Source organism: Cherax quadricarinatus, chromosome 25 (assembly GCF_038502225.1).
Source record: "Cherax quadricarinatus isolate ZL_2023a chromosome 25, ASM3850222v1, whole genome shotgun sequence".
NCBI classification, from domain to species: Eukaryota; Metazoa; Arthropoda; class Malacostraca; order Decapoda; family Parastacidae; genus Cherax; species Cherax quadricarinatus.
In genome coordinates this window covers 14,248,746-14,272,466 of record NC_091316.1, presented here as the reverse complement: position 1 = coordinate 14,272,466, position 23,721 = coordinate 14,248,746, and the positions used below count along the sequence as shown (strand labels likewise).

Sequence of the window (23,721 nt, the reverse complement as noted above, 5' to 3'; positions counted from 1 at the left end):
TTTTTTATGGTGCACACTGACCACACAGACCCATTCTCTCACATGTGGGCCTACCAGCTTTCTCCTGCTTGATTTGAAGCCGCTAGAATTTATGAGTATATATACGTCAAACACGGTACCTCGTAAGACGTATATATATGGCCAAAACAGTCAAAGGGTTAATCTTAAAATAATGATTCCTAACTAGTCATAAGTTTGCCTGTAATACTCTAATATAGAAACTATGTATTGTGCCAAAACAAAAGCATTCACATTGCTAAACTCACAAACTAGTAGTCAACTTACTCCATAATTTGTAATAATTTAGGGTTAAGAATTAATCTAAGTTTGCCTGAAATGCCTAGCCATGCTAGGTGTCCTAGTGGCCCCCTCTGTAATTAGTATTTTATTACATGTAAACCACACAATAACCAAAATCTGTAAACCCCACATTGTAATCCTTATAGAGAATAAACTTGATTGATTGATTGATTAACCCTTTCAGAGTCCAAGGCCAAAATCTGAAGAGGTGCCCCAGTGTCCAAGAAATTTTGAAAAAAAAAAAAAAAAAAAAAAAAAAAAAAAAAAAAAAAATTCCTTACAGAATTAAAGATAATATTTTTGTGAAGGTAATAAAACAAAACAAAAATTCTGATCAGTACTTACTGAGATACAGCGGCGGGAACTTGACCCAAAATGACCGGGTGGCGGCAACATCAGCGACATCCGCAAAATTGCATTTTTTTATTTTATGTTTTTTATACTTTTTCTTTTCTAATTTTTTTCTTTTTCTAGTAACATTTGTGGCCTGTGAGACCAATATAATGTATATTGTATAAGTGTACACTCACTGTATTCAACACAATAACTGCACTAATTTGTTTATCATTATATTGCTTACAAAACTTGTTTACAAGTTTATTATAAACAAAGTGATGAAAATATTAGTGTGGTTATTGTGTTGAATACAACGGTACCATATAGTACCATATGGTACAATGGTGCCATAGGGTGCAATGGTACCATATGTTACAATATGGTAAATGGTACCATATGATACAATGGTACCATATGGTAGAATATGGTACAATGGCACCATTTGGCACAGTGGTACCATATGGTGCAATGGTACCATATGGTACATTGTACCATATATGTAGTACAATGATACCATATGGTTCACTGTACCATATGGTACATTGTACCATATGTTACTATATGGTACTGTTGTATTCAACACAATAAACACACTAATATTTTCATCATTTCGTTTACAATAATTGTTTACAACAAAAATATGCAAAAATGTTGTATATTAGTAATGTTCTATTATATATTTACAAATGTACAGTCACTCGACATGTTCCTTGAGGTGGATGACAAAGCGCTTTGTCTTGGAAACTGCAGAGTCACTAGTTAGCTTGCGTCGTCACTCACTCAGTCTTGGCTGGTGCCTCGTGGCACCAACACTTCCAGCTGACCATACGGTTACGGTACATGGTATCATATGTTACAGGGTACCATATAGTACAATGTACTATATGGTATAGGGTACCATACAGTACAGGATACTATATGGTGCAGGTACCCATATGGTGCAGGGTACCATATGGTACCCTGCATAGGGTACCATACAGTACAGGACACCATATGGTACAGATACAGGGATCCCTATAGAAATAAGTCACTGACTTTTTTTGGTTATCCTAGGATTGTATACATATGCTGCTATGTATGATAATCTATGTAACTGTATTTGTGTACACCTGAATAAACTTACTCAAGCACATGTGGCATCGTAAGTAAGTTTATTTAGGTATATACAAATAAAGTTAAATAGATTATCATACTTAGCAGCATATGTTTGGAGAACCTAGGATAACCCAGAAAAGTCAGACAGACTTATTTCCATTAGGGTCCCTGTACCATATGGTACAATGTACCATATGGTATAATGTACCATATGGTACAATGTACCATATGGTACATTGTACCATATGATACCATTGTATGACATGGCACCATTGTACCATATGATACAATGGTACCATATGGTTCAAAACCATAGAATTCCTCTTCAGATCCACTTCCATCAGTCTTAGAACTGTAAGTTGTGAAGTGGAGAGTCAGAATTCGCCTGGAGAGTGAGTGGGGAGTGAGAGCTTCCTTGCCGCTAGTCATGATGAACAAAGCTACTTTGGTGGTGTTCCCACAATGCCATGTGGGCGTCCAGATTTTTTCTATAGTGCACACACTGACCACCCAGGCCCATTCTCTCAGATGTAGGCCTACCAGCCTTCTCGCACTAAATTTGATGGCGCTAGAACTTTGACGTAGATCTACGGTTTGGACCCTCAATGTAAAGCCATAGATTTATGGCATGGACTCTGAAAGGGTTAAATGTCATAGAATATTACGTGTGGGTGGGATGGCCTGGTATAATAGCCTGACTGGTTACCATACATACCATACTTGATTTCTTATAATAAATACTACTCATCTCACCCTGTATTAAGACTACAAATATTATAGGGTAAGTAATTAGTGTACTATATGTGTATTTTATTTTTAATTGTTTTTTAATGCCTAGTTCTATTGCTAACTTAATACATATATGTTAGTGTAAACTTGTTATCTAGTATTTATATGCATTTATAAGTCAAAAAAAAAAAAAAGTGTTCTACTTTACAGTGATTTCCGCGTTACGGCGGTAGCCTGGAACCTAACCTGCCGCATAAGTGGGGCCCCTACTGTACACAAAGATATTATTAAACACTATGCATCAGTTCTCACCAAACTAATAAGAAAGGCTAAGCAATTGTATTTTTCCAATAGATTAACTGAAACAAGACCTGGAAGACACTCTCTCAGATTCTGGGCACCCACAAACTGAAAAAAAAACTAGGGATAATGTCCTAATAAACTGAATGAAGCACAACTACAGCCTATTGATACCGTTAACAAGATAAATGACTTTTTCTCAACCACAGGATCAAATCTTGCCAGTAAAATCCCAGTTGCCAATGCCTGAGCAAGTGATTACTTAGATGGGAATTTCCCAACCTCCCTCTATCTTGCGCCAACCGAGCTCACTGAAGTCACCACGCTTATTAAGTCACTTAAAAATAAATCAGGAAATCTGGCTCACGTTCCACCATTATTGTACAAATGAGCGGCTCATGTCCTTTCACCTGCTGTTTCAATACCCTTTAACAAATCGCTAGAAACTAGCACTTTCCCGACACTACTCAAGATAGCAGAAGTTACACCAATACAGGAGGGCCCCACTTATATGGCGGGTTAGGTTCCAGGCTACCGCCGTAAAGCAGAAACCGCCGTAAAGTGGAACACCCTTTTTTTCCACTTACAAATGCATACAAACACTAGATAACAAGTTTATACTAACATATATTATGTTAGCAATAGAACCAGGCATCAAAAAACAATAAAAAAGTACAATACACACATAGTGCACTCATTACTTACCTTAAAATATTTATAGTCTTAATCTAGGGTGAGACAAGTAGTATTTATTGTAAGAAATCAAGTGTGGTATGTATGGTAGTCAGCCAGGCTACCATACCAGGCCACCCCACCCACACATACTATTCTATGATATTTAAGCATCCCAGAGCGATAAAATGTATATACAGTTCACTCATTACTTACCTTAAAATATAGGGTGAGATGAGTAGTATTTATTGTAAAATATCAAGTGTGGTATGTATGGTAGTCAGCCAGGCTACCATACCAGGCCAACCCACCCACACATACTATTCTATGATATTTAAGCATCCCAGAGCGATAAAATGTATATACAGTTCACTCATTACTTACCTTAAAATATAGGGTGAGATGAGTAGTATTTATTGTAAAAATTCAAGTGTGGTATGTATGGTAGTCAGCCAGGCTACCATACCAGAGAGAAAGAATGAGTGCATGAGAGAGGACAGGCGCAGAGTTATGTAAACAAACCAGGCGAAGGTAAGTTTTGTAAACAGTGTACACATCTGGTTTGTGTACAAGTTACATTGTGTACAGGTTGTCTCTACATTGATACGGTAGAATAAATAAAGAAGAACACTCCCATTCTCATGTAACATCATTTTGAGAAGAAATGATGCTCTGAGTGAAGGCAATGGAAGTAAGTCACTCTGACTTTTTTGGGTTATCCTAGGTTCTCTACACATATGTTGTTATGTATTTATGTTATGTATCGTGTTTATTATATAATTTTGAAAAAAAATATCACGGATGGATTAATGAAAATGTGTATATTAACGTAATATACAACATTTAATGATACACCGAGCTCAGACAGCGTAAACAAACAAACAAACTGAACAGGTTGTGGACGATCACTCGGTCAGGCGAAATAGACGGTATTAATACGTGTCCAGTTTTAGTTCATTCATGTACATTTGTAAGAGTTTGTGAAACTTTTACCTTATAATATTTTTATTATTATTATAATAATTAAATCACGAAACAAATACTCTTACACTGTGTACAAGTTAGTACAGAATTATAGCTATAAAGTGAAGGCATACGAAAGGAATATTTTTCTACAGTTATCCCTAGTAACAGGTGACGGGCTAGAGAAAACGTAATTCTTCCGACACTTCTACAAACCGTTTGGTAAACATCTCATATATATTTGTATAAATTTTTATACTGTGGGTGCATGTATCATGTTTGTGTGTTACATAATGTGTTTCTTATATAATTTTGAAAAAAATATCATAGATAGATTAAGGGAAATGTCTATATTAACGTAATATGCGACATTAATGCGCCCAAGAGATTATTATTACTATTATTATTATTATTATTATTATTATTGCATCAAGAGTAGAGAGACTCTTAGTGATTTTAATGTGTATCTACATGCCAGCACAGTGTGTAAGTTTATTTAGGTACAGGTGTACACAAGTTTAATTATCAAGTACAATACATATAAAATATACAATAACTTTAAAACACTTGAAATTTTGGAAAGTTTCCAGACATAATAAGGAGATGTGCTCAGGGAGAATGTAAACAAACTCGGTGGGCCGCTGTGACCGTATTAGAAAGACAGGTGGGGGGAGCCGTATAGCGAGTTTTGGTCATAATTTGAAATGTCCGTATTAGCGGAACGCCATAAAGCAAAACGCCGTAAAGCGGGGCCCTCCTGTACACAAAGGTGGTGACCCCACAGATGTCAACAACTACAGGCCAATATCAAACTTACCATTGCTATCCAAAATCTTCGAGAAACTCATGCACAAGAGATTATATTCCTTTATAATAGTACAAAGCATCCTCAACCCATGCCAATTTGGCTTCAGGAAAAGCAAAAGCACAAACGACGCAATTGTAAAAATGCTAGACCTGCTCTACACAGCACTGGAAAAAGATGAATATCCATTAGCACTCTTTATCGACCTAAGGAAAGCTTTTGATACAGTAGACCACACCATCCACAAACTTGATCATTATGGTGTAAGAGGCCACGCACTGACATATTTCAAATCCTACCTTACTAACAGGTATCAATACGTCTCTATTAAGGACACAACCTCATCAATGATCTTCCTAATGTATTACAAGACCTTAAATCTATTCTCTTAATAATAAACTTACACTTAATATTGACAAAAACCTTCTATATTATGTTTGAGAACAGAGCAAGAGATGCCCAGCTGAACATTATGATTGACAACACTCTTATTGCTAAACATAATGAGGGCAAATTCCTGGGCCTGCACCTTGATAGCAACCTGAGATTCAACATCCATATCCAACATATGACAAAAAAAGTATCCAAAACAGTAAGGATCCTCTCCAAGATACGTTACTATGTACCACAATCAGCCCTACTCACACTGTACTATTCACTCATCTATCCCTAACTCACCTATGCTATTTGTGCATGGGGATCAACAGCAACAACCCACCTAAAGCCAATAATAACCCAACAAAATGCCGCAGTAAGAATTATCACCCAATCCAATGCTAGACAACACCCTTCTCCACTCCTCAAAGACCTAAACTTACTCACTGTACAGAACATTCACACCTACTACTATGCAACCTACATTTACAGAACCATAAATTCTAATATTAACCCTGAACTAAAGCACTTTCTTGATAGTTGCAACAGGACCCAGAGACACAGTTTTTGTTTTTATTAACACACTGGCCAATTCCCACCAAGGCAGGGTGGCCCGAAAAAGAAAAACTTTCACCATCATTCACTCCATCACTGTCTTGCCAAAAGGGTGTTTTACACTACAGTTTTTAAACTGCAACATTAACACCCCTATGGAAATTTTATAGGGGGGTTACCTGCATGTACTTCAACATTACATTCATACAAGTAATCTCAATGGGAGGCAACAACCATATTGTTTACCGTAGTCACCCCGTGTAGACATGTGAGAAAACTTAGCCACCCCTGGTCACTGCAGGTGGCTCCTTCGACCTCACAATCTTACCCATATCTATCCGAGACCAGTATGAATTGGATAGCACCCGCAAGTACGGCGCTACTAATTAATTGTGGACTGTATAGATTATATTAGTTTAACTGAATGAAGGGGGTGGGGGGTAGGTTACACATGGATATATCTATCAAGGAAAAAACACTTGTATATAATACCACCACTTACCAGATATTCTCTGGTGGTCACTTGATGTAGCTGGATCACCCGCAACCTATCCAATTACAACATACCTAACTGGCCAGTATCAGTCTGCTATAACTAGAAGGGTTACTTAACTGTGGGTGATTGATGCTCCTTATTTCCTCCATTCACCATCTCATTTCGATGTCCGGCTACACCGACACGGTTCTTATTCCACCAGGACGAGGTATCCGTTGGTTTGCCCCAATTTAGAAGTCGTGACGCCATAAAAAACTTCACTATCCTCAGGACAGGAACCACGAGGTCTACACGTGTTCACTCGGAGAAAGGCGACTTATTTCCTTTCGACATTCTCTTAACTTAGTGTTATTATCACCGATTACATTACAATTCAAAGGACGATTTAATATCTCATAATTATTATGCACATTAGAGGTAGTGCTATTAAGATCTGAGATCGATGAGTGATGATTAAATCACGGGTATTTTCCCCTGGACACTCCATGGCGTCACACCAGTCACCACCGGTCCTACCATTATTCACTAATTTTACCACTTATTACAGCGGTCCCATAAATCACGTTCCCTCACTCTTCACCAGGAACAGTTACGACACTTCCTATTATGAAGTGAGGCCTATATTAATCCTTAGGCCGCCATGAATGCCAATTTCCTGGTCCCATGCTTTCCCAGCCTCTTAACTCCATTCAAAACACTCCCGCTCCTGATGCCCCATCTCGACCTCCGCCCTGCCCATCAGCGCAGGCGCAGAGCTTCCCTGTTGGTTCTATTCCACTTTCAAATACATTCTTTCAAATACATTTTTTGACCCATATCAACACATTAAACACCTATTAGGCACTATAATTTTGGAAAATTAAAATATTTCCCACAACCCTTCCTTCAGAGTGCAGGCACTGTACTTCCCATCTCCAGGATTCAAGTCCGGCCTGCCGGTTTCCCTTAATCCCTTCGTAAATGTTACTTTGCTCACACTCCAACAGCACGTCAAGTATTAAAAACCATTTGTCTCCATTCACTCCTATCAAACACACTCACGCATGCCTGCTGGAAGTCCAAGCCCCTCGCACACAAAACCTCCTTTACCCCCTCCCTCCAACCTTTCCTAGGCTGACCCCTACCCTGCCTTCCTTCCGCTACAGACTGATACACTCTTGAAGTCATTCTGTTTTGCTCCATTCTCTCTACATGTCCGAACCATCTCAACAACCTTTCCTCAGCCCTCTGGACAACAGTTTTGGCAATCCTGCACCTCCTCCTAACTTCTAAACTACGAATTCTCTGCATTATATTCACACCACACATTGCCCTCAGACATGACATCTCCACTGCCTCCAGCCTTCTCCTCGCTGCAACATTCATCACCCATGCTTCACACCCATATAAGAGCGTTGGTAAAACTATACTCTCATACATTCCCCTCTTTGCCTCCAAGGGCAAAGTTCTTTGTCTCCACAGACTCCTAAGTGCACCGCTCACACTTTTCCCCTCATCAATTCTATGATTCACCTCATCTTTCATAGATCCATCCGCTGACACGTCCACTCCCAAATATCTGAATACATTCACCTCCTCCATACTCTCTCCCTCCAATCTGATATCCAATCTTTCATCACCTAATCTTTTTGTTATCCTCATAACCTTACTCTTTCCTGTATTCACTTTTAATTTTCTTCTTTTACATGCCCTACCAAATTCATCCACCAACCTCTGGAACTTCTCTTCAGAATCTCCCAAGAGCACAGTGTCATCAGCTAAAAGCAACTGTGACAACTCCCACTTTATGTGATTCTTTATCTTTTAACTCCACGCCTCTTTCCAAGACCCTCACATTTACTTCTCTTACAACCCCATCTATAAATATATTAAACAACCATGGTGACATCACACATCCTTCTCTAAGGCCTACTTTTACTGGGAAATAATCTCCCTCTTTCCTACATACTCTAACTTGAGCCTCACTATCCTTGTAAAAACTCTTCGCTGCTTTCAGTAACCTACCTCCTATACCATACACCTGCAACATCTGCCACATTGCCCTCCTATCCACCCTGTCATATGCCTTTTCCAAATCCATAAATGCCACAAAAACCTCTTTAGCCTTATCTAAATACTGTTCACTTATATGTTTCACTGTAAACACCTGGTCCACACACCCCCTACCTCTCCTGAAGCCTCCTTGTTCATCTGCTATCCTATTCTCCGTCTTAATTCTCTCAATAATAACTCTACCATACACTTTACCAGGTATACTCAACAGACTTATCTCCCTATAATTTTTGCACTCTCTTTTGTCCCTTTTGCCTTTATACAAAGGAACTATGCATGCTCTCTGCCAATCCCCAGGTACCTTACCCTCTTCCATACATTTATTAAATAATAGCACCAACCACTCCAAAACTATATCCCCACCTGCTTTTAACATTTCTATCTTTATCCCATCAATCCCAGCTGCTTTACCCCCTTTCATTTTACCTACTGCCTCACGAACTTCCCCCACACTCACAACTGACTCTTCCTCACTCCTACAAGATGTTATTCCTCCTTGCCCTATACACAAAATCACAGCTTCTCTATCTTCATCAACATTTAACAATTCCTCAAAATATTCCCTCCATCTTCCCAATACCTCTAACTCTCCATTTAATAACTCTCCTCTCCTATTTTTAACTGACAAATCCATTTGTTCTCTAGGTTTCCTTAACTTGTTAATCTCACTCCAAAACTTTTTCTTATTTTCAACAAAATTTGTTGATAACATCTCACCCACTCTTTCATTTGCTCTCTTTTTACATTGCTTCACCACTCTCTTAACCTCTCTCTTTTTCTCCATATACTCTTCCCTCCTTGCATCACTTCTACTTTGTAAAAACTCATATGCTAACTTTTTCTCCCTTACTACTCTCTTTACATCATCATTCCACCAATCGCTCCTCTTCCCTCCCGCACCCACTTTCCTGTAACCACAAACTTCTGCTGAACACTCTAACACTACATTTTTAAACCTACCCCATACCTCTTCAACCCCATTGCCTATGCTCTCATTAGCCCATCTATCCTCCAATAGCTGTTTATATCTTACCCTAACTGCCTCCTCTTTTAGTTTATAAACCTTCACCTCTCTCTTCCCTGATGCTTCTATTCTCCTTGTATCCCATCTACCTTTTACTCTCAGTGTAGCTACAACTAGAAAGTGATCTGATATGTCTGTGGCCCCTCTATAAACATATCAGACACAAAAATCTCTATGACATTCCTTGTGTCTGGCTATATCTCTACAAAAATCTGATGTACATAAAAGGGCCTAAAATCTGGAACTCCCTGCCTGAAAACTCTAAAACTCCAGACTTAAACACCATTTTCAAAACTACTGGTAACCCTTAAACAGTCCAAACATATATATACGTTCACTCGCGCAGCGCCCCGAATATTTAAATATTTATATAGAAAAAAAAGAGCACATTTTTTTAAGTGTTTTAGAATAAAAAAAATTAGGGTCAGTACTTACAGAGATTTGAGGCAGAGAAGTTGACACTGAATGCTCATGTGATGGCAACATGGAGTCCTGCCGCTTGCAGAAGTGTTGCCGATATACCTTTTTTTCTATTTTCATATTATTTTATATAATTTTTATTTTCTGATAATTACAATTTATAGTAGTTCTTGTCATTTCATAACCAATCTTTGTTCTGACACTAGTATTAGGTACTGAAATTGTACTCAAATTGTCACAAACACATTGACAGGTGGACATAATAAACAATATTAATAACATAGAAACATGATATATACTGAACATGATATATACTGTTGCATATGTGTCTTACATGATATATACTCTAGAATGAATAAAATATGGCATTAAGAATGTCACAAGTGGTGGTGTGTTGTTTGTTGTTGGGTATATAAGGGCCACTGAAAGATAAGCCTTACATAGTGGTGGTGAAGGCAGCAGCAGAGGCGGCGGTGTTAGTCAGTAGCCCTATATACCTCCAACAACAGTGGAGGAGTCAGTTTTGTGCTGTCTTTTTTTATCAATTAATCGCTTAACTTACTTGCTACACTGTTAATGCTACACTTTATCGCTGGCTTGTGCTATAGCCTTTATAGACTCCTACTGCTTTAGTATCATACATATTGCAGAATCACTGAAAAAGGCACTTTCTCCCCTCTCTCTTCCTCCTGACACTAGAAGCTTTTTTTTGGGTCCATGGTGGCTTATTTAGTGGTTACAGGCACTAAAAAGAATGGAATAATACAAAATGTATCGTATGAACACATGAGATCGTCCTCACTGGCTGGTAAACAATGGCACACTTGTTGTACATGGAGTGTGAGGGCTGCTCAGGCCCTGACACAAATGACTTATACTGAGTTCAGTGACGTTCACCGAGCCATAATTTGGTGTAAAAACATTACTTATTCTGAATATTACTTATTCCGATGACGATTTAATCCAGGGGTCCACTGTATTGGTAAAGTTACAAACTTCATCACTAAAGAGGACTCTGACAAATCTAGATGCAGTGCTTTGAAACGGGGTCTAGACCAGCTGATGATGCCCTACTGTCAGCTGTATAATATACTGCAGGGTAAAAGAGCCCAGAGATACATTACAGAATTTATGCACACTCCAATACAACCATCGACTTTAGTACCAGAACCTTTACCATCTACTTCTGCCGACAACCAACAACCACTCACCTCAGCAAAGTAGAGTCACACCATGCATATCCACTCTCTTCACAATCATCCACAAACACCATTACCCACAATTTAACCCTTTTAGGGTCAGCGCTGTAGTTCTATGGCTTTGAGTTGTGGGTCCAAACCGTAGAACTACACCAAAATTCTAGCAGCCTCAAATTTAGCATAAGGCTGGTAGGCCTACAACTAAGAGAATGGGTCTGCGTGGTGTGTGTGTGTGCGGTGTAAACAAAAATTCTAGGCACCCGCATAGCATCGTGGGAATGCCGCATCAGTAAGCTTTGTTCACCATGCCTCATGGCAAGGCAGCTCTCACTCTGAGGCGAATTGGGACTCTCCTCTTCCTAACTGATAGTTCTGACTCTGATGGAAGTGGAAAAGAAGAGGAATTCTATGGCTTTGATCAGTTAGTGACCGAAAGCAATGACCAGGATATCGAAAATAGTGCAGAAAATCCTGACGATCCTCAACCTTCTACCTCTGGTGTGGGTACGTCTCAGTCACGTTCAGTTGTACCTCGTTGCAAGAGAAAACTAATATTTTCACGTGGCCAGGCCTCAGACTTGGGTAATGATGATGATAGTGATGTGGACTTTGATTTTATTGCTCTTGATGATCATTTGAGTAGTGATAGTGATGAATCATATTCACCAGTGAAGTGTCAGTATATACACCGCCACATGTGCTAGGGTAGTGTTCCCTATGCAGTGCCTAGGAGGGTGGAGTATATCTCAGAGTACATCCCATAGCCCTACACCAGGAATAGACAGTGAAAGTGAGGATGATGTGGCTACACTTGGCATGGATAGCCCACAGGCATCAGTAGGTATTGGTATTGGTGGTGATAGTGGTGGTGGTAGTGCCACAGCCATGCATGACTCACCAGTCCAGGCTGGGACCCACGCCGCTGACTCGTCAGATCTAGGACAAAGTGGAGCATCATCCACCACCACACCACAATTACAACTGCAACCACAACCAGCTTATGATGCCTAGTATCCACCAGCAAACCGCATCTGGGATTGGTAGCAAAATTCCAATTTTGCTCCCAATACTACCAGCTTGTTCCCTTGGAAACACAGCAAATGAACTGGAATTCTTTGAACTATTCTTTGACCAGCCCTTGATGGAAATTATTGTCAGGGAAAGTAACAAGTATTTTGAGAACACAATAGCAAATACGATCATATCACCACAGTCAAGACTACACTGGTGGAAAGAGACAACTGTGGCTGAAATGTATTTGCTTTTTGCAATAATAATGCATATGCCTCAAGTCTATAAGCATAATATAAAATCATACTGGTCCACAGATCGGCTAATTTGTACCCCAGCCTTCAGTGAAATCATACCAGTGAACAGGTTTATCTTACTGTTTCGTATATTGCACTTCTGACAAAACCAGGCATGACAGAAGTGACGGGTTATACAAGATTAGAAATGTTTTTATGTATCTGAAACAAAAGTTAAATATGTACTTTTATCCATTCAAGAATCTTGTAACTGACGAATCTTTGATTTTGTTCAAAGGTAGACTGTCGTTCAAGCAGTATATACCGAGCAAGAGGAAACACTTTGGTATAAAACTGTTTGTACTCTGTGACTGTGCCAGTGGCCTGGTATTGGATATAATTGTATACACAGGAAGTAAAACATTGAAAGATACCAGTATGTTACTGGGTATCTCAGGTGACGTAGTGAGAAACATGATGGCACCTTATCTTAGTAAGGGGTATACATTATATACTGATAACTGATACACAATAGGTAGTAGGTTGGTAGACAGCAACCACCCAAGGAGGTACTACCGTCCTGCCAAGTGAGTGTAAACCAAAAGCCTGTAATTGTTTTACATGATGGTAGGATTGCTGGTGTCTTTTGTCTGTCTCATAAATATGCAAGATTACAGGTATGTCTTGCTACTTCTACTTACACTTAGGGGATATATATAAACACCCCTCTAGGTTTTCTTCTATTTTCTTTCTAGTTCTTGTTCTTGTTTATTTCCTCTTATCTCCATGGGGAAGTGGAACGGAATTCTTCCTCCGTAAGCCATGTGTGTTGTAAGAGGCTACTAAAATGCCGGGAGTAAGGGTCTAGTAACCCCTTATCCAGTATAAATTACTGAATTTAGAAAGAGAAACTTTTGTTTTTCTTTTTGGGCCACCCTGCCTCGGTGGGAAACGGCCGATTTGTTAAAAAAAAAAAAAAAAAAGGTACACAATAGGTAGTAGGTTGGTAGACAGCAACCGCCTAGGGAGGTACTACCGTCCTGCCAAGTGAGTGTAAAACAGAAACCTGCAATTGTTTTACATAATGGTAGGATTGCTGGTGTCTTTTTTCTGTTTCATAAACATACAAGATTTCAGGTATGTCTTGCTGTCTTGCTACTTATACTCACACTTAGGTCACACTACACATGCATGTACAAGCATGTATATACATACCCCTCTGGGCTTTCTGCTATTTTCTTTCTAGTTCTTGTTCTTGTTTATTTCCTCTTATCTCCATGGGGGAGTGGAACAGAATTCTTCCTCCGTTAGCCATGCGTGTTGTAAGAGGCGACTAAAATGCCGGGAGCAAGGGGCTAGTAACCCCATCTCCTGTATAAATTACTAAATTTAAAAAAGAGAAACTTTTGTTTTTCTTTTTGGGCCACCCTGCCTTGGTGGTATATGGCCGGTTTGTTGAAAGAAGAAGAAGAAGTAAAAGGAGAAACTTTCGTTTTTCCTTTTGGGCCACCCCACCTCGGTGGGATATGGCCGGTGTGTTCAAAGAAAGAAACTGGTACACAAGCCCTTTACTCGGTGATTTCTTGCGAGTGAACATGACAGATGTGTGTGGCACAGTGCGTTCTAATCATAAACATATACCCAGGCATGTAGGCCAGGATGAATTACAGCAGTTTGATATGATAAATGCTGAAGACAGAGTAAAACAACTGAAGCTAAATAATGTTTATAAAATTGAGCACAGTGTCCAGAATATCTTGCTGCCAATTTTGTCAAGGCTGGGAACCAAAGCAATCATAGTACTAGGGAGAGAGAGCACAACTTTGTAGTACCCACAGTCAGTGGTAAGGCTTCAAACAACTTTTATTATACAGCAATAAAGGAATGGAACAGACTGCCTGCATATGTCAAAGCCAGTCATAACATGAACCAGTTCAAGAAGAGTCAAAAGGTGTCTGATGAATGTAGCTACAGAAAGGGAGGGGAATGATTTTTTATTTTTTTAGCTAACACACGTGTAATTTTACCTTATTCCTAGTAATGACCCTCGTATTGTAGATAGTCTTAATGACCCTCATGTAGTAGTCTTAATAGTATGATAATAAGATGTTATCTCCTTTATAGAATAATAATAAGATATTATCACCTTTATATTATATTATAATAATAAGAATAATAATAAGAAGTTTGTGGTTATAGGAGGGTGGGTGCAGGAGGAAAGAGGAGTGATTGGTGGAATGATGAAGTAAAGGGTGTGATAAAAGAGAAAAAGGTAGCTTATGAGAGGTTTTTACAAAGCAGAAGTGTTATAAGAAGAGCAGAATATATGGAGAGTAAAAGAAAGGTAAAGAGAGTGGTGAGAGAGTGCAAAAGGAGAGCAGATGATAGAGTGGGAGAGGCACTGTCAAGAAATTTTAATGAAAATAAGAAAAAATTTTGGAGTGAGTTAAACAAGTTAAGAAAGCCAAGGGAAAATATGGATTTGTCAGTTAAAAACAGAGTAGGGGAGTTAGTAGATGGGGAGATGGAGGTATTAGGTAGATGGCGAGAATATTTTGAGGAACTTTTAAATGTTAAGGAAGAAACAGAGGCAGTAATTCCATGCACTGGTCAGGGAGGTATACCATCTTTTAGGAGTGAAGAAGAGCAGAATGTAAGTGTGGGGGAGGTACGTGAGGCATTACGTAAAATGAAAGGGGTTAAAGCAGCTGGTACTGATGGGATCATGACAGAAATGTTAAAAGCAGGGGGGGATATAGTGTTGGAGTGGTTGGTACTTTTGTTTAATAAATGTATGAAAGAGGGGAAGGTACCTAGGGATTGGCGGAGAGCATGTATAGTCCCTTTATATAAAGGGAAAGGGGACAAAAGAGACTGTAAAAATTATAGAGGAATAAGCTTACTGAGTATACCAGGAAAAGTGTACGGTAGGGTTATAATTGAAAGAATTAGAGGTAAGACAGAATGTAGGATTGCGGATGAGCAAGGAGGTTTCAGAGTGGGTAGGGGATGTGTAGATCAAGTGTTTACATTGAAGCATATATGTGAACAGTATTTAGATAAAGGTAGGGAAGTTTTTATTGCATTTATGGATTTAGAAAAGGCATATGATAGAGTGGATAGAGGAGCAATGTGGCAGATGTTGCAAGTATATGGAATAGGTGGTAAGTTATTAAATGCTGTAAAGAGTTTTTATGAAGATAGTGAGGCTCAGGTTAGGGTGTGTAGAAGAGAGGGAGACTATTTCCCGGTAAAAGTAGGTCTTAGACAGGGATGTGTAATGTCACCATGGTTGTTTAATATATTTATAGATGGGGTTGTTAAGGAAGTAAATGCTAGGGTGTTTGGGAGAGGGGTGGGATTAAATTATGGGGAATCAAATTCAAAATGGGAATTGACACAGTTACTTTTTGCTGATGATACTGTGCTTATGGGAGATTCTAAAGAAAAATTGCAAAGGTTAGTGGATGAGTTTGGGAATGTGTGTAAAGGTAGAAAGTTGAAAGTGAACATAGAAAAGAGTAAGGTGATGAGGGTGTCAAATGATTTAGATAAAGAAAAATTGGATATCAAATTGGGGAGGAGGAGTATGGAAGAAGTGAATGTTTTCAGATACTTGGGAGTTGACGTGTCGGCGGATGGATTTATGAAGGATGAGGTTAATCATAGAATTGATGAGGGAAAAAAGGTGAGTGGTGCGTTGAGGTATATGTGGAGTCAAAAAACGTTATCTATGGAGGCAAAGAAGGGAATGTATGAAAGTATAGTAGTACCAACACTCTTATATGGGTGTGAAGCTTGGGTGGTAAATGCAGCAGCGAGGAGACGGTTGGAGGCAGTGGAGATGTCCTGTTTAAGGGCAATGTGTGGTGTAAATATTATGCAGAAAATTCGGAGTGTGGAAATTAGGAGAAGGTGTGGAGTTAATAAAAGTATTAGTCAGAGGGCAGAAGAGGGGTTGTTGAGGTGGTTTGGTCATTTAGAGAGAATGGATCAAAGTAGAATGACATGGAAAGCATATAAATCTATAGGGGAAGGAAGGCGGGGTAGGGGTCGTCCTCGAAAGGGTTGGAGAGAGGGGGTAAAGGAGGTTTTGTGGGTAAGGGGCTTGGACTTCCAGCAAGCGTGCGTGAGCGTGTTAGATAGGAGTGAATGGAGACGAATGGTACTTGGGACCTGACGATCTGTTGGAGTGTGAGCAGGGTAATATTTAGTGAAGGGATTCAGGGAAACCGGTTATTTTCATATAGTCGGACTTGAGTCCTGGAAATGGGAAGTACAATGCCTGCACTTTAAAGGAGGGGTTTGGGATATTGGCAGTTTGGAGGGATATGTTGTGTATCTTTATATGTGTATGCTTCTAGACTGTTGTATTCTGAGCACCTCTGCAAAAACAGTGATAATGTGCGAGTGTGGTGAAAGTGTTGAATGATGATGAAAGTATTTTCTTTTTGGGGATTTTCTTTCTTTTTTGGGTCACCCTGCCTCGGTGGGAGACGGCCGACTTGTTGAAAAAAAAAAAAAAAAAAAAATAAGGTAAAAGGACCCCAATGGAAGTAAGTCACTCTGTCTGACTTTTTTAGGTTATCCTAGGTACTTTACACATATGCTGCTATGTATGATAATCTATGTAACCGTATTTGTGTATACCTGAATAAACTTACTTACTTACCAACACTGAAAGGGTTAAGTGAGGATTACCTGTATTACAGAAATAGAGATGATTTTGATTGGTTTCAGAACTGAAAGTAGCTTGAAATTAAGATCAAAGTAGTGAAAGTGTTTGATGTTTGCTGACATTCCAGAGTACACAAATAATAATAATAATAATTAGTTTATTAAGACATGATACATAGTTGTACAAGGTATTATAGTAGTTGGGTGTACATGTTAAAAGCCCCTTGTATACAGAGCATTATGGGCAGGCTTAAAATTAACTTAAGATTATTGGAACAGTTATAGTAAACAATTTACAATATCTAGTACAATTGAGTATTTTAAATAATGAAATTTGAACATTTCAATTTTGAAGCATTATAGTTTTACAATTTTGTAACATTACAATGAATAATATAACAAAATGATCAATTTACTATATGTAGTCGTACAATTTATTAATCAGATCTCATCAAATCAAATCAATGATCTGTAGTGCAGTAACAGTTCATATGGTCATTAGATGAGTTACAGTGCATTCAAGAGAATGGATTATTCTACTAGGTAATGCTATAATAACAGTTTGGTAAGGTTTCTCTAATTATACAACTGGGTTATACATTTATGAAATATAAGTCATTCAATATTTGCATTAGATGAGATATGATAATTTACTGATCTTTGAGTATTTATTTATGGGGTCTTAAGGCTAGGGGAGTTACAGTGAGCAATGATATTTTGAGGCAGTAGAAAGCAATTTGTTAACTGTGTAGATAAAGCTAAATTAAGTACTGTGTATTTAGATTTGGGTGAGCAGGTGGTTTTTTAGAAGAGTCTTGAATTCACATTCAGTGTTTCTTTGGTAAACACTGGTAGTGAATTCCAAATTTTTGGGCCTTTTATGACGTCACTTGTCCAATACGCATCCATCTGGCAACTCTAATATGCATTTTACAAATGAACTGACATTATTTACACAATTATTACAATACATGTAATGCAATAGTTTGCATAACAGTAAATATTCTATTTTTTGTGTGAATAAAAATTAAAAATGGAAAGCAAGCGTAATATAGGAGAGGCCTGGGGACATGACTAATGAAGAGGAAATATTATTTTAGTGCCAGGAATGTCTGCATCATTTATTCTGGACACTGTTATGAAATTGGCTATTTTTACTTTTGTGTGAAATTGGCTAAATTACCAATTTCTGATCACTTTACTGGGTAGTTTAAATAGCTGAATAGGCAGTTTCTTGTACTCAATCAACAGAATGGAAAACATACTAGCAAAATAGCTAAGAATTTGGTCAACCGGAACAATGGAACTGGCGTAAAATTGGACAAAATCACCGATGTGTAAATATGTACTGCTGACACGGCAAAATTTGCGAAAGCATAATTTCATCAGTTTTCCATCAAATTTTGTACTTTTTGTTTTATTACCTTCAGAAAAAGATCCTCTACCATTTCAAAAGAATTTTTTTGCTTTTAAATTTTCCAACCCTGAGAGCAAGTTTGAGATCAAAGGTCGCGACCCTGAATGGGTTAAGGGCTACGATGGCTTGTCCTATTTGAACCCTTCTTCCAGTGATGTGAGGGTCGATTCATCTTAAGCTGTGGTGGCCATATGAACCACGATCAACATATTTAATAAATGGCAGAAAACAGCTAGAGTAGTTATGAAACTATTAAAGACACCGGAATGTCTAACTGCAACATAATTCTGGGTTACTAGCTTTTGTGCACTGCCTCCCAGCTTTTTCAAATCTTATGGAGCACATGACTGATCACTTTTTCTGTGCAATTAGGACTAGGTACAGTTTTTCAATAGCATTTTGTCAACAACACACTCTCTGGGCACATGATAAATGGTGTATTCTACTGTACAATATTTATAATTCAACTTCAGCAAAATTGGAATTATTAAATCTACAGTTCTTATCCAAGCTCTATGAAACAAACATAAATGCTCATGTTCATGGAATGAACATGAATTAAATACAAGTGATTAATGTAAAAACCTACCATCAATGAAAAAAAAAATATTTATAATTTGACTTTATTAAAATCATAATTATGAAAACTACAGTTCTTGCCCAATTTCTAATGAACAAATACGAACCCTTCAAACATGCATAAAATGGGCATACACAAAGGATGAATTTATTTAGTGAAAAACAGCTATGAAAACAATTTATTAAGAATAATTGTTGCTCAATTCTAGTAATGTATGCATCTGCAGACTAACACTCAAATTAGTGAGCCATTTGAATGTGTGGATGTTTGTAACTCAAATGCCCCCAAGTCAAGGCTACTGTACAACCAAAATGAAGACATGCAGTCTCATCCATATACAAACTTGACATACCTTAAAGTTATGATGAACATGCACAAAGTCGGTGGTGTGAGCCGTCACCACCCAGCTGCACTGTGTCAGGAAGAGGCATTCTCTCCTGAAAACAAGAAAAAAACTGAGTACAAAAATATTTTCATTGGTGAGAATAATTTGTTATTGCATTTGCCAATTTATCTAACACTAATGAAAGTGCCTTGATATCAATAAGGGGCTCTTGCTCAAGGGAATTGAACTTATCCTCCATTTCCTTAGATGGAACCTGAATACCTCCCATTTCCTAGGTGTTATATGACCTTTACGGGTTTAGAGCTTCCCTTTATTAAAATAAGCTAAAATGTTTTTTCATTCTCTCACTAGTATGGTATATACTTAAAGTAGCCTTCTTACATCATACTGTCCTGAGCTGGTTTGGGGATTAGTGTGAAGGGTTACAAAGCCATGGCTTGCTTCTGCAGTGTTTTAAAATCTGAGGTAACAGTGTTGAAGGAGGAGGTCTTACTTCTCCAGGTGGAAATTAGGAAATTAGGAAGCTGAAGGTTCACCTTGATGGGTTTAGGAGTGTGAGGTGGCTGGAGATGGTGAGGGGAATAAGGCTACCAGCAGTGAGGTGCAGTCTGGCACTCACTGTGAGGTGGTTGAAGGTGATGAGGACAAAAAGTCTACCAGCAGTGAGGAGCAGTCCGGCACCTGCTACAAGTGGCAAGTGGTTCCCAATAATGGGAGGAGCATCAAAATAAGGAAAGTTAAGAGAGAAGATTTGAAGGTAGGAAATCGCTTCTCTGTTCTTCAGGATGAGTGTACTTCAGTGGTCAGTGAATGTAAAGGTGCTCCTTGCCCTGCTAATAGAGGTAAGTGAATCTTGTGGTTGGTGACTCACAGGTAAGAATATGGACCGTGCTTTCTGTAATAGGAATAAGAAGGTGAGAGAGTGTGCTTTCCTGGAGCTGGTGTTGGTGACATAGTCAACAGGCTGGATGTCATGTCAGGTAATGGGAACAAGCCCATTATCTGTCTCAGTGCTGGTAGAAATGGGCAGGAGTCAGGAGCTACTGGATAAGTAAAAGTCAGCTATAGATTTAATAAGGTCTAAAGGAGGGGTCCTGATCATATGTAGCATCTTGCCTAGAAGAGGAGTGGGCAGTGAATGGATGTCTAGGGCAATTATTGTAAACTGCTGGCTAGACAGGTACTGCAAGGAACTTGATATCCCATTCATTGACAACTGGGACATCTTCTATGGCAAACGTGATATGTATCCAAGGGATGGTGTACATCTCTGGGGCAGGAGTGGTAGCATTGGCCAACTTGACTGAGGGGGTGGCCATTGCTGACTTCTTTGGAATTTTAAACTGAGAGAAGACAGAGATATGGGTGTGTGTGGAAAACAAACAGGTTGCAGCATGAGGGTTGAAAACAGCAGATATTACCAGGATACCTCAGGGATATGTTTAAAACATTATTTATCATAAAGTTACAAATAAAGACAATGGAACTGGTCAGCAAACAGACAGAGACAGGCAGAGGGCAGTGAGAGAGACTAGCTCTCTTAAGGTTTACTATACTAACAGGAAGAGTGCAAGAAATAAAATAGATGAGCTAAGATTAATTGCAAGTGCAGGAAGCATTGATATTGCTATAACAGAGACCTGGTTCAACCTGAAAAACAGAGACATCCCTTCTGAATGCCACATACAAGGCTATAAATTATTCCACACTGATAGGTTGGTGGAGTGGCGATGTACGTCATAGATAATTTAAATTTTTGTGTTAGATAAGATATGAAATTAGAAACGTTGGCCACTGAATGTCTGGTTGTACTTCTGAAGGCTGTGAAAAACTAATCTTTGGTGTGATTTACAGGCCCCCAAACCTTGGTAGGAAGTGCAGTAAACTTTTATGGGGTGAAATTCATAAGGCATCTACATGCGAAAATGTTGTGCTAATGGGAGATTTTAACTTAGACAAATTGACTGGAGTAATCTGACAGGAAATCTTGAGTCAAGTGACTTTCTTGATATGATTCAAGATTGTTGTTTAATACAGTTTGTGACAGAACGAACTAGAGGAAATAATCTGCTGGACTTAGTTCATGCCAACAAGGAATCACTAATTAATAATCTTGAGGTTAACCCGTAAACGGTCCAAACGTATATATACGTTCTTACTGCTAGTGCCCCAAACGTAAATATACATTTTATTTTTCCTGCCTCCAAATTTGGCACGATTGGTCTGAGATGCCTGGTCAGCATAGAATGGGTCTTAACCCTTTCAGTGTCCACAGGCCCTCTCAGAGACTTGTTCTCATGGTCCCCCAAATTTAAAAAAAAAAAAAATTTTTTTCTTATGAAAAGATAGAGAATCTTTTCCTGATCATAATGACACCAAAAGTATGAAATTTGATGGAAAACTTACGGAATTATGCTCTCGTGAAGTTAGCAGTCTCGACAATGTTTACGCATCGGCGATTTTGCCCACTTTGAGCCCTATTTTCGGCAAATTCCAATGTACTAGTCGACAAAAATCATAACTATTTTGCTAGAACTCCATTTTTTATATCGAATGAGTACAAGAAGCCACCCATTTACCAATTTCAACTATCCAATACAGTGATCAGAATTTAGCAATTTTGCCAATTTCACACAAATTTCAAAAGATGCCAATTTCCAAATAGGGTCCAGAATAAACAAGAAAGACATTCCTGGCACTAAAGTAACATTTCCTCTGTTCATCAGTCATGTCCCCAGGCCCCTCTTACATTTCTTTTGCTTTCCACTTCGAATTATTATTCTCACAAAAAATAAAAGATTTACTGTTATGTAGACTACTGCATTAGTGTAGAAATGGTATAAATAATATCGCCGCACTTGTGAAAGACTATTAGACTCACCAGTTGACGTGTATTGGACATGTGGCATGATTTGCTTACTTTTGAACTCTGGCAAAAATCGAACCCATCACTATTTCACCAAACAAGCATACATAGCACCAGAAATAAATACATTAATAAATTGAAAACCTAGAAAAATGTAAATGCAGTGGGATCTACAGCGGCTGTATACACTCACCTAAAAATTGTTCTCACTTACATGTGATTGCAGGGATCGGGTCTTAGCTCCTGGCCCTGCCTTTCAACTTGTTTGCCAGATTCACTCCCTGCTAGCCTTGTGGACCCTATCAAACCTATCGTACCTTCTCTATGAATGGGGTTTGTCTCCACCACTTTGTTGAGATCATTCCACTTTTTGACCACCCTGAGACTGAAATATTTCTGACTAACGAAATTGTAATGACACAATTGCAAACAAACCATACCATGGGTGGGGTTTGAACCCGCGGTCAGAGTCTCAAAACTCCAGACCGTCACGTTAGCCACTGGGCCAGCTAGCTTCAATAAGATTCATCCAACTAGGTATATTTCTACACCATAGGAAGGTTAGCACAGGTGACCACAAATGCAAGTTTTTACAGATGAATCTCAGCCAGAAGTGTAAGCAAATTTAGGTGAAAGGGGAAGCATTCCCACCATTTGTTCTGAAACTGATGTTTTCTTTGTCAGGCAAGCACCTTGTGGGCAGAGTGGCATCCCTCTCAGAGACGAGATCTCCCTAACCCCTGGGCACAAACCACAAGACCTAGCATTGGGAAGATATGAAGCAAGGGGAAACTCGTACAGTAACGTTTCATTATTTTCAACATTTAAGTTCTTACCTGCCTTCCCTCAATGTTAGCCCATCGTCTTAAACACATCATAAATGATGCTTCTACATTGGTGTCATCTTTAGCAGATGTTTCAATGTATGGAAGATCTCCATTCTCTTTGCACCATACTTCTGCTTCTTCGGTGGTCACTCTTCTTTCTAGATCAATCTGTAAAAAGAGGAACGTGTATACTACTTTTCCTCTTAAAAGAAAAGAAATGAGCTAACCCTTTGAAATTTTCTTTTGTATTTACATAAAGTAATGAGCTTACCTGCCTGAAACTTTTTTTCTTACACTGAAAAGTTGTGTTGACTGTAACTACCTTAAAGCTAATAGTGGCTATGGCAAAATATGTTGAAAACATCACTGACTGACTGTAGAGGTGCAGGCACCCATTTATGTTTAAAAACAATGAATTTTGAGTTATTTAAAAAAATAAT

At 38.6% G+C, this 23,721-nt stretch overlaps 1 protein-coding gene across 8 annotated transcripts in view; it reads right to left on the bottom strand.

Annotated features, from left to right (window-relative positions):
- LOC128690039 (ras-related protein Rab-9A) overlaps positions 1-23,721 on the bottom strand; it is a 150,220-nt gene that overhangs the window by 27,175 nt on the left and 99,324 nt on the right. For all 8 annotated transcript variants that reach the window (XR_011392408.1, XM_053778570.2, XM_053778566.2 and 5 more), the window contains 2 exons: positions 23,291-23,449; positions 19,595-19,679 (listed from right to left, as the gene is read on the bottom strand). Coding sequence is in view for 7 of the 8 variants with exons in the window: in XM_053778570.2 (XP_053634545.1) it covers positions 19,602-19,679; positions 23,291-23,449 (237 nt within the window). In the remaining variant the exon portion in view is untranslated. The remainder of the gene's footprint in view (positions 1-19,594; positions 19,680-23,290; positions 23,450-23,721) is intronic.